This window comes from Balaenoptera acutorostrata, chromosome 7 (assembly GCF_949987535.1).
Source record: "Balaenoptera acutorostrata chromosome 7, mBalAcu1.1, whole genome shotgun sequence".
NCBI classification, from domain to species: Eukaryota; Metazoa; Chordata; class Mammalia; order Artiodactyla; family Balaenopteridae; genus Balaenoptera; species Balaenoptera acutorostrata.
In genome coordinates, this window is record NC_080070.1 from 24,399,652 (window position 1) to 24,412,018 (window position 12,367).

General features: G+C 39.7%; 1 protein-coding gene across 3 annotated transcripts in view; it reads right to left on the minus strand.

The window, feature by feature from the left end:
- Positions 1-422: 422 nt before the first annotated feature.
- Positions 423-12,367, minus strand: part of CALU (calumenin) — a 28,235-nt gene continuing 16,290 nt past the window's right edge. For all 3 annotated transcript variants that reach the window (XM_007177194.2, XM_007177193.3, XM_007177195.3), the window contains exons 4-7: positions 9,899-10,065; positions 9,163-9,223; positions 4,446-4,645; positions 423-2,818 (exon numbers count right to left, since the gene is read on the minus strand). In XM_007177194.2, the coding sequence (XP_007177256.1) occupies positions 2,714-2,818; positions 4,446-4,645; positions 9,163-9,223; positions 9,899-10,065 (533 nt within the window). In that variant the 3' untranslated portion in view covers positions 423-2,713. The remainder of the gene's footprint in view (positions 2,819-4,445; positions 4,646-9,162; positions 9,224-9,898; positions 10,066-12,367) is intronic.

The window sequence follows — 12,367 nt, forward strand, 5'->3', positions numbered from 1 at the left end:
ATCTCAATACCATTTATATAAACTATACAAAATGTTCAAAAAACTGTTTTACCTTATACTCCCTCTCCCCACCCCATGAAGAAGAGACTTTTTGAAATAAAAATCAAGATAAATGTGTGTACATTCAGAAATGGCTTGTGTTTGGTATCAGGCAATTATGTAATGAGCAGCTGGGCTCCTCTCCAGTTATATGGCCTAAGGGAAGCAGAGAAGGGTTACAGCTGCAGAAGGATGCTAGAAGATTTCAGGAATAGGAAGAAAAGAGTAACCAATCTGGGAGAAGGCAGTAACTTCTCTGGGTTGGGGTGGGGGGTATGATAAACCTTCTAGGAGAGCTCTTTTTCTGTGCCATTTTATAACACCCATAATTCTACGCAAGAGTTCCATTTCTTAAGAAAATAAAGGACATACATAACCCACAGTGAATGTAAACAGTTTTATTTAGAAACAGATAGGTACCTGTTTGCATTACAGAATATAAAACTGGGTTTACACTCTATAAAAAATAATCAGTATCCAAATTCAAGAGAGCTAGCATTCACAGAACACACAATGTGGGTGTGCAGCTACTGTTCACCAGCCTCAGGCTTGATTTAAACCAAAAGGAGAAAAAAAAAATCCAGGGGGATCATTAGAGATTAGAATACAATGCTTACTGATGAGCACCCAGCATCCAGAAGTTGCTGTCTTAGCAGATGGAGGTTTGCTTTCTAGGTGCGTGACTTTAACATAAGGCCTGGGTTCTCTGTACCTAGTGACCTATGAGGATCTCCTGCCACACAATTCATGATGTGCCCTCTGCAAGCCAGGGTTGGTGGCATTATTAATTATCCCTGATCTTCTTAACAATAAAAATGGGGAATCTGGAAGGCAGAGAATTTCCACTCCCTTATATTGGGGTTAAAAGAATGTATCCGCTCTCAAGAGCTCAATGCAAAGGCTGGGGTGAAGTTACACGCTATCCGGCTTTTTACCAGGCCAAGTAGCCCACCTCAACATGATTGTGGAAGACCAAAGGATACACCTAGGTTCAGATTATAATAATCACCCAGCACCACCTGAATGTATTATCCAGAAAGATATATGAAATAATAAAGGTTAGATATATATATATATATGTATTTGTCTTAGTAACCTGAGGGCTAAAAACTTGGAATATAATAATTCTCCTCAAAAGAGGTCCATCTGTATGAAAGGGACCAAAAAAAGACAGTTTCCTGTTACGTAAAATATAGGTAAAGTGAGTTGGGAACAGAGGTGGTTTCTTCAGCTCCTTCTACAATGTCCCTCTCTTTGATAAGGAATGGCAATGTTGATTCATGATAAACTTTTTTTTGGCAGTGGGGAGATGGGGACATAGGGAGTGATGGGTCAAAGGCAGGAAGGGTGAGTGATGGTCCTCAAACCAAAGAGCCCTCTCATCTTTGAGTCTTGGCTCAAGCTCTCCAGCTGACACAGAGACAGGCCTGGTAGTAAGTGGTTAGCATTCTGAGGTATGAGGATCCCTGGTAAATTCAGCAGCATGTGGTTTTTGGAAACCAGCCCACAAGATAAGAACACTGCAACCAAGCCCCTAACTAATACTGCTATTTAACCACCGTCCAAAAGAGAAAGGAAAGAAAAAAAATCCCACCACACTAGGAGGTTCTAAGCTTTCATTTAAGGTGGTCCAAATAATCCTCTCTTGATTTTATCTTAGAGTTTCTTAAGAGAATCCTCATTCAGTGATCATTTCTCTCATTAAAGGCACTTTCAATGACATGATTGGAAAGGAGTACATTTTAACTGCAGTGCAGATTAAGTCCTTGGAACACCTGGGGAAACAGGCGCTGAATGGGGGCACTTACAGCGATTCAATAGGCAAGACAGTCTTGAGCACTTCAATAGATGCATTCCCAGAAAAAAGCATGTGTCCTAAAAACACTTGTATTTTTCCTTTAGTTTTCCAGCTGTTTCTATGTATAGCTCTGTAAAGAGATCACACTCAGTACTTGACTGACTTTCAAGACAGTGGCCCCAACTCTTCCCACCACAGCTGTGCTTGACAAAATTAGCAAACAGCTAGTCTTACAGGGAAGGAAAAAAAAGAATGAATGAAACCAAGTTGAGTCAAGCTTCCTTACAGCACAGGGATCGGTCCTTGCCCAGACAATGCCAGGGCCTGGACCTGGAGCAGCTGAATGAAATATTCGGCCCCTACTACTTATGCGGTATACTTTTCAATAGGCAAGTTTAAGTGTTATCTCTCTAAATATAAATTGTGGGGACTACTTCTTCCCTTTTCTCTCTCTTGAACATTTCTTATTGATCTCAGGCTGAAAATTAATTAAGTCAGAATTATAAAAATTATATGGTAAGGGTTGAGAAAGCGTGAAGGGCTAACGTTTGCCTACAAAGTGTGAGTTGAGGATCTTGATCCTTCATATCATACTCCCAACCAGAGAACAAATACAAAAATAAACACACATGTTATACATAATACAAAGTGTAAATCTACAAACACAAGTGTACTAATTAGAGTTTTTCCTCAGAAGCACAGTTTCCCTCCAGTCCGTCAGAGAGGAGGAGGAATGGGGACGGGATTTTTAAGACAGCTTTTCATGTCTTAAAAAGTTTGTAATAACAGTCTCAGTAGCGCAAACAATTTCATGTGAAACCAGAAGCTGTAAAAATAAATTACTTTTGAAGAAATGTAGGTTCCTCTGTCTGCAGCTCAGAACTCGTCATGTCGTACTAAGGCCTCACCAAAATCTGTGGCCTGGCTGCCCACAAATAAATCATACTTGTCAACAATCTCCTCCTTGGTAAGCTTGCCATCCTGAAAGTAGAGAGAACAGTGAATTGATGCAAAATATATTCTCATTTCAAATTTAGAACACTGTTATCGTACAACAGGGGTTAGTCAAGATTTACGATTCTAATTCCCACTAAATTAAATGTGAACTCAATCCTCCCTGCCCACCCCCAACACACACACACGCAAAGAGGGAAGAAAACAGCAGTTGATACATTTTTCTTACCAAGGAAGTTAAAAGTGGAAGGATGGAAATAATATAGCTCAATAGCTCAATGCTAGGGATATGGGTTTGTTTTTTGAGAAGAAAATGCTCCCTTTCGAGCAAAATGTGGGACATCTCCTAGATATGGGTAAGAGATAGTCAAGGATAGCCAGGAAAAATACTTCAAAGTGAATCAAGTCTTTGTCTAACAGGAACAATGACATATGCTAATATCAAGCACAGTCTTCAACTCCAAAATGACCTAGTCACCAATCAGATTCCAGACAGAACCCCAAATGAAGGCTCAGATACTCATCTCAAGAATTATCTAGGCCAGATTCCCAAGGGACAACTACATGAGTTTCCTTTTCTCACATGTCTCAGGACACAGCACCTGGCTACTGAAGTGACTGAGCAAGAACTCAAAACAGACTGACCCTCAAAAAGGCTCAATAAGAAACTGCATTAGGGGCTTCCCTGGTGGCACAGTGGTTAAGAATCCGCCTGCCAATGCAGGGGACACAGGTTCGAGCCCTGGCCCGTGAAGATCCCACATGCTGTGGAGCAACTAAGCCCGTGCGCCACAACTACTGAGCCTGCGCTCTAGAGCCCGTACGCCACAACTACTGAAGCCTGTGCCTAGAGCCTGTGCTCTGCAATGAGAGAAGCCACCACAATGAGAAGCCCACGCACCACAACGAAGAGTAGCCCCCGCTCACCGCAACTAGAGAAAGCCTGCGCACAGCAACAAAGACTCAACGCAGCCAAAAATAAATAAAATAATTAAAAAAAAAAAAAAGAAACTGCTTTAAAACCGAAGATCAGTCTAAATAAAAGAACATTTAGAATTCTAGAATCCCCCAACTTTAGACTGATTTTCAGTTTGCTCTAAGGAGAGCATTCAAATCTCTGAAAAAGGTGACAGGGCTCAGCAGTAACACTGCTCTTTTAATGAACTGAATGCCTTCTCAGATAACTGATCAAGGGTAATTTTAATAGGTTTCAGAGAAAAGCTGATTTATAAGCTCCTACAAATGACTTAATTTTAAAAAGCATATTTGATTTAAGAAGGAAACAACCAGCTTTGAGTAGGCAAAATGAACCTGTAAAAGATAAAAGAACAAAGGAAATAACAACAAAAAAGCAAAGATTTCTTGGGGTTCCAAAGATAGCAGATGATGCATGCTGCGCACAGGCTATATCCAGAGGCTCTTTCTGAGGCTTAAATTCCTCCAATGCTGGGAACATTGGGCAAAGGGATTTCTAAAATGAGATCAGACAGCTAGCGCTGTCCTGTAAGTTTTCAATTGCCAACTTTAGATCCACAGCAGACTCAGACTAATTAAGACCTTAAATGCTCTATGTACCTCAACAGGAATTCTTTAGGCAATCCCCTAGAAACAGACTTCAATCACTGATAGATTGTTTGGGCCTGGACAGACTCACCTTGTTTTGGTCGGATTCATAGACGAGGTGCCTGGCTTCTGCCTCTGCGTGATCATAGTCTGAGGGAAGGATCCAGTCTTTGGTCTCTTCCTTATCCATCTTCCCATCACGGTTCTTATCTCGAAACTCAACAAATTGTTCTCTCTCTGTCTTCACCCATTCTGGCTCATCAGCATTCCCATCATGGCTGTACATGTCACCTGTGTGAATACACATCCATACAAAAGACGGGTTTGTCTTTTCTCAAAGACTGCCCCATGCAAAGCTGACCTGACCCTTTTTCCTCATTCATCAGTTTGGAACCTAATAGCAGTTATAAGTATATTTTAGGTCAGAGAGACCTTAAGAAGCAAGGCGTTTTCCTGATGTGTGATTATTGATCTTGCAACAAGAATATTTCCAGCTGTTGGTCTTGAATGATATGAGAGCAAAGAGAATCCTTTAAAAAAAAATGCAGAAACAAAGGGAGATGACTAGCATCAAGAAAGGTGAAGACCAGGACTTCCCCAGTGGAGCAGTAGTTAAGAATCCGCCTGCCAATGCAGGGGACATGGGTTCAATCCCTGGTCCAGGAAGATCCCACATGCTGCGGAGCAACTAAGCCCATGTGTGCCACAACTACTGAGCCCACGTGCCACAACTACTGAAGCCCATGCACCTAGAGCCCATGCTCCGCGATGAGAGAAGCCACCACAATGAGAACCCTGTGCACCACAACAAAGAGTAGCCCCTGCTCGTTGCAACCAGAGAAAGCCCACGCAGCAATGAAGACCCAACACAGCCAAACATAAATAAATAAATTTCTTTTTAAAAAAATAAAAAGAAAGGTAAAGACCAACTTTCGTAAGATAGTTGTTCCCTACATCCCATTTCACTACTAATTAACCCGACCACTAGTTTTAGAAAGATGTGGTTTTAAATCCTCAAGAAAACTTGAGAGGTCTACAAGTCAAACTGTCTACCAACCAATTGCAGAGTATACTCTAATTTTTTTTTTTTAAGTATTTAAAAGAAAAATTTTTTTTAATTTTTGGCTGCGTTGGGTTTTTGTTGCTGTGCGTGGGCTTTCTCTAGATGCGGCGAGCGGGGGCTACTCTTCGTTGCGGTGCACGGGCTTCTCATTGCAGTGGCTTCTCTTGTTGCGGAGCACAGGCTCTAGGCACACGGGCTTCAGCAGTTGCAGCACACGGGCTCAGTAGTTGTGACTCGTAGGCTCTAGAGCGCAGGCTCAGTAGTTGTGGCGCACGGGCTTAGCTGCTGTCAAAATTCTTTTAGGAATTACATGAGTGAAAGTCTGAAGACTCCTAAATTACACTATATCAAAGTAAGTGTACATGCAGTCCATGTAAGGTATGGGAACACACCTAATATAAGTCTAAGTAACTTCTAAAGAGTTATTTACTTGTGATGAAAGTAATTTGTATGTTGGGACCCATAAAATGGAGGCTGCCTCAGCGGCCAGGCCCATGCCACAAATCTAAACCTAAGTCAGCCCACACTGCCAAGAAAACCTAACATGTATCAATCACAACCCTCCAGCTCAGCTTCAGTCAACTTACCTTACCCTTAGAAAAGACGACCTGCTATCTTTATAAGGAAATCCCTGACCTCCTAGCCAATCATGTCCTGCATCCGAGTTGCCCCTCTAATGTCTTATAAAGCCTGCTCTTGCCCAAAACCCCCTGGGAAGAATGCCCCACTGCTTGTGAGGTACTTTACTCCCCCAATCCATGGATTGTTTTCCCTTGAATAAAGGACATCAAACTTGTTACTAAATTCTACTATTTCCGGCATTTGACAGTTGGCACTGTCATTTTCCTGAACTTGAGGGTTAAGAGTAGAACTACTCCTTTCTGTCTTAAAAACAAATTGGGAGTTTCAGAGCAGGTCTTGCCAATTCTTTCTTCATGTTACAGCACATTCAGAAAACACAGTATTTGTATGATCCACTGGCCAGCACCCTGCCCTAGCTGTCCTGAGGGTCAGGGAGACCTTTCACTGTATACAGATCGGGAAATTCTGAATTAGGGAATACGTGCGTATTAGGAAACGCACGTTAGGAAAACGTGCGTTTAAAAGACATATTTTTCTTTCTTTCTTTTTATTTTTTTTAAATTTGGCCACACCACATGGCATTCGGGATCTTAGTTCCCCAACCAGGGGTCAAACCCGGCAGCCGCAGTGAAAGTGCCGAGTCCTAACCACTGGACCGCCAGGGAATTTCCTGAAAGACATGCTTTTAATAGAAGCTTGAATATACAACATAATGTAAGTGCATCTTAAAGCTAGAAGAGTAAGGATAAGAATTAATACTATTTAATTTTCTATTAAAAAATTCAACCTATATAATGATATTAAGGAATTACTAATTTTTTGACATTTTATTTAAAAATTTTTAGAGATACATATGTATCTTAAGAGAGATATAACCAAATATTTACAGATGAAATGAGATTGGGATTTACTTCAAAATAATAAAGGAGGTAAGACGTGGATATGGATTTAAAAGGACTGGCCATGGGTTGATGGCTGCTGGGACTGAGCCTAAGTACAGGGGATTCATTATACTATTCTATTTAATTTTGTGTATGCTTGCAATGCTGTATAATAAATTTAAATGGTTCAACAGTATAACTCTGGGGACTTATTAATGCTAAATGTAAGAGGCAAAGACCATTTGTTTCTTTTTGATCTTTCTCCTCAACAGGGCAGAAACTAGCATACCCCTAGAAACTGGAAGATACTGTTTGGGAGACTTTTTAGCTTTACAAAGTCCAGCACCCAAGATGTAAAAGTGTCTGCATTAGTTGATGATTTGCAAAACAAAGTCATACACACACAGTTGATAGTTTTAGTAGTTTCAAGAAACAACTGATCTATATGATGGGAGGGAGATAGAAGTATCTCTTTATTTGGCCCCAATGCTTGATAAACGAAGGTACTTAACCGTTATAAAACGTAATTCCTCTCAAGAGGTTCAAAATGAGTTCCTCCGTTTTAGCAATGGTGATAAAATGGCAAAAGCCAAGAATTGAAAGATAAAATATTAAAAAAAAGAAATAGTCGACTTTGAAATGGGCTCAGTAAATGCACCCAGGCATTTATTTCCACTGTGCTGATGAACTCCACTAAAAAAATCATTTTGGAAAAAAATTCCATCTTCCCACTGCTCACCCCTCTCAAAGTACATCATGGAGTCTTAGAAGAAAAGAGTATTCAAGGAGTAATTCAACTGGAGTAACTCTAGAAAATAAATAGCAGGTATAATTAGACAAAATCTGAGTAAAGGAGTGACTTGTTCAATGGACTGAAGTGACATACAGGGATAGAGGTAAGGGCTTAAGTCTCCCTTTCACACTTAAAATAAACATTCCAGGTAAAGATCAGAAGCCTAAAAACAAATTGTCTTATGAAACACAAAACCAGTGGTGCACTAGAATTAAGTTACTATGAGTAAAAATAAGAATTGGAAATATAAAATTATCTAAAATCTTTTAAAATGGAATGACATTTGTAACAAAGACATCTGTAATATCTTCCATCTCTTCTCCTTTACTTATGCTAATTTCCATCACACTAATTGTGAAACAATTTGCTCAACTACTTGGTAAGAGGCAGCTCCTTTTTTTAAAGCAATGGGAAAATCTTGAAATTATTTTGAGGATAATAAAAATAGCTTTAGGGACTTCCCTGGCAGTCCAATGGTTAAGACTCTGCACTTCCACTGCAGGGGGCATGGGTTCGATCCCCGATTGGAGAACTAAGATCCCACGTGCTGCACGGCACGGCCAAAAAAAAAAGCTTTACTTGAGAGAAAGGTATAGCATCTAAAATAAACAGAAAACTTGAAGGTATAGTAGCATCTAAAATAAACAGACAACTAGGAATTCCCTGGCAGGCCAGTGGTTACGACTCCGAGCTTACATTGCTGAAGGCAAAGGTTCGATTCTTGGTCAGGGAACTAAGAGCCCACAAGCCGAGGTGTGGTCAAAAAAGAAAAAGGAAAAGAAAACAAAACCAGACAACTAAAAGGAAAAATGGCAGAAAGGAGTGATTTTTAAAAAAAGACGGAAGGAAACAAATTAGAGAACCTAGACAGAAAACATGAATAGAATACAGCAAAAAGGAAAGACTAAGAGGAATCAACAACTCTTAGTCACCCAACTGTCTCTTTTGTTCTATTTCCCAGTTTCCTAATGCCAGTCTAGGCTCCCTGCAACTCCTTACTGTCAATTCCACAGGGCATTTGGGATGCACTATTTCACTGCTGTCCACTACAGTAGCCACTGGCCACATGGGGCTACTGAGGACTTGAAATGTGACTGGTCCAAACTGAAATGTGCTGTAGTGTAAAATAAACTTTTGAAGATTTGTATAAAAAAAAACCCTCAATGATTTATATTGATAACATGTTGAAATTATAGTATTTTAGAATCTTAGGCTAAATAAAATACACTATTGAAATAAATTTCATCTGTTTCTTTTTATTGTTTTTGATGTGGCTATTAGAAAAGTTAAAACTATATATGTGGCTCACGTTTACATTTTGATTTGCCAGCGCTGCTACAGACACTTTATCATGACCCCCTATTCCTCACGCTGGTCTGACTTAATGATGTACTAAGAGTTGACCCATGGGGTAAATTGTTTCTATTGGTGAACATATCTTCCAAAGCTTCTCAGCTTCTTCTAAGAAAAACACTAGAAACAGACTTACCAATATACTCCTCCAGATCAATGAAACCATCAGCATTCTTATCTATATCTTCCATTGTTTCCTAAACAGAAGAGAGTAGTTAGACTTAGTATCTGGATGAGTTAGTTTAGGCAATTATTTGTCATTCATTAAAATACACACACACACACACACACACACACGTTTATGTAGATGTGTGTGGGTATGGTTAAACCATAGGAAATTGTGGTTTTTCTAGCTGAAAGAATGGTAAAATATTACCAGTTTTATATGCTTCAGCTTAAAATAACTAATACTCTTCTTGAAGGAACACTTAATAGTGAACTATCTCATCAAGCCCATGATGATCTGGTAGCCCTAGTCATGCTTAACTCTAATAGGAGATGTGACCAGTGAGTACGTCTACAGCTACAGTCTATGTTTTATCAGTAACTGCCTTCTTTGAAAATTCTTTAGTATCACTGTCATTACTCAGTACCTGATATTTTAAAAAATAGGATTTCCCCTCATGCTTACAGTACGAAGCCACCAATGAAGGGCAAAATACATAATCTGATGGTACGTATTGTCATACTAAACAGAAAGCCTAAAGCACCATCGAGATCACAGAAAAACAGAGTGACAGAGCTTGGACTCAATCTGGCCAGCACTTGTATAGCAAGTCTTTCTTCTAAATACAGAGGAAAGGCTAAAGGGGAAAGCGTAAGCAACAAAAAGATAACGCTTCCACTGAGAATCCTTGCTCTCCCCCACCCACCTGCACTACTATATCCTTCATGTAGTCATACTCCTCAGGGTGCAGGAAAGCTGTGAATTCCTCCTTTGTGGCAATGAGGTCTCCATCCTTGTCTGCCATTTTAAACCTCCGCTCATCTCTAACCATCATCTGTTTATAGTTAAATCCATCATCAGGGTCTGGATCATCTAGAAAAGAAAAATTTAGGTCAAATCTTAAAAGACTTCCAGAAAACATGAAAATGTATGGGGAATCAATTTCCAAGAAAGATAAACCAAGCACTGAAGAATTAACTCTTGATTAACTCAGGTAAAATTGCAGCAGTATAAAGACATCCAGTTTTGGTAATCAAAGACCTCAAAGTCAGGTCTGAGTTGAACGTAAATGCTTGCCATTCAACATGGAACCCTGGCTCCTGGACTGTGTAATCCGTTATGCAATGCTTCACTGTCACCGCTCTTGGGGCAACCAAAGAGCTTGAGTTTTCTAGATATAGCCAAGGGGCAGCGGTGGTTCTAAAGTCATACTGAGTTTGAATCCTAACTCTACCACTTCTTAGCCATGTGACCTTGGGCAAGTAACTTAACTGTACTTCAATTTACTCATCTGTAAAATGGAGATAATAACAGTGCCGGCCTCATAGGATTGTTATGAGGCTAAATAAGCAAATAAATAGAAGTTAAGTGCTAGAACAGTGCCTGGCACAGAGTTGGCTTTTAATAAATGTTAGCCATTGCTATGTTGATTAAACATTAGGTTCTCATTAAAAAGCCAGATATCAGGAATTTCCCGGCGGTCCAGTGGTTAGGACTCCGAGCTCTCACTGCCGGGGGCCTGGGTTCAATCCCTGGTCGGCAGAACTAAAATCCCACAAGCTGTGCAGTGCAGCACCCACCCGCCCCCCCCCCACAAAAGAAGCCAGACATCAAAGGCCTTCTATCCCATTATAGGACATCTGGATTCAAGTACCAGAACAACACCACTTTGAATGGTCACACTGTAGTTTCTTAAGCGAACTCAGAAATACACCACGAGATACAAATACTGTTCACTACCCCCCCTTCCCGATTTTTGTAAAATTCTAGAAAATGCAAACAAATTCGAGTTACAGAAAACAGATCAGTGGTTGCCTTGAGGATTATAAAGGGACACAAGGAAACTGTTGGGGGTGATGGAAATGTTCATTTATTTCTATTGTAGCGATGAGCTCACCAATACATACATGTGTCAAAACTCATCAATTGTGCATTTTACATACATGCAGTGTATCGTATGTCAGTTTTACTTCAATGAAGCTGTTACAAAAGATAAACATTAGATTACAACCAAATTAAATTTGGATTTATCCATCTGTTAGGATGTTGAACTGCACAAGCAGTAGTTATTTAGTCTCTCTGTAAGAATCTAGAAAAATGAAATTTTGTTTCTTTAAGTTGAAAAAATGTGGAGTTAATGGCAGAAAAGGAAAAAAAAACCTTTTCAATCTGAGTTGCTGTATAGACCAAATAAGGTAACATGTGAAGATATTTTGAAAGGAAAAGACACCATATTAAAGGTAAGAAATGATTGTTCCTACAACATATTGGTGAAATTTAAAAAAAGATACAGCACTAGTTTTATAAAAAAGACCCACAGGGTCCCTTAATAACATTACACTGTTGACTTTAGATACGGTAGTTCAATCTTTCCATACTTTAAGCACAGTTAAAAACAACAACAATAAACTACTGCTCTATTTTGAGAGATGAGCAACTTGAAGCTTCATTCTCTGTTGAGTGTCAAAATTCAGTGAGATAGTTGACTGAATCATGAGGCTTTGCGGACCCTATACGTGTATACTCAAAGCCGTAACAGGTTAGAGACAAAGAATTTAAGGAAAGTACGATCTTTCGCAGATACTAAGTCATTTCTTCTCAACAAATAAAGCTTCAGTACAAACTATGTAACATAAATAAGAAAGATAACAGAAGACAACTTATACATTAAGAGTAGATTCTTAGCTAACAGCCCTTCTCTCCTCCTTAGTTAAAACATGGTGACTGAAATCAAGTAGCCCGATAACATGCACATATATAAGGATGAAAAAGGAAGCTTTAAAATTTTATTTTTAATGACTAAACTCATGTGCCTATCATCACTGCTCAGAGTGCCGTTATCTGTCTTAAGCACCAGTTTACTGGGCCATCTGGCCTGGGTAGGCTCTTGATCTAGTTTTGGTATAGGCAGGGTGGATCATAGTATCTCATATTTTACTTGTGGCAGAGACAGGGTTACTGTTCCTTTTGTGGAAAGCAGATTAAAAGCTAAAATGATTTATACCTGAACTCAGTTGAACCAAGAACACGCTTTCACAAAAACTCCTCAGCACTTTTGTAAGGCACCTCATTACCCCGAGCACCGTCCACCCACAGGCCTCCAGGGAAAGATGCCTTATAAAGACATTGTTTCTCCAGCCAGAGCTTCAGCTTATGCAGTCTCAGTCAGTAGAAA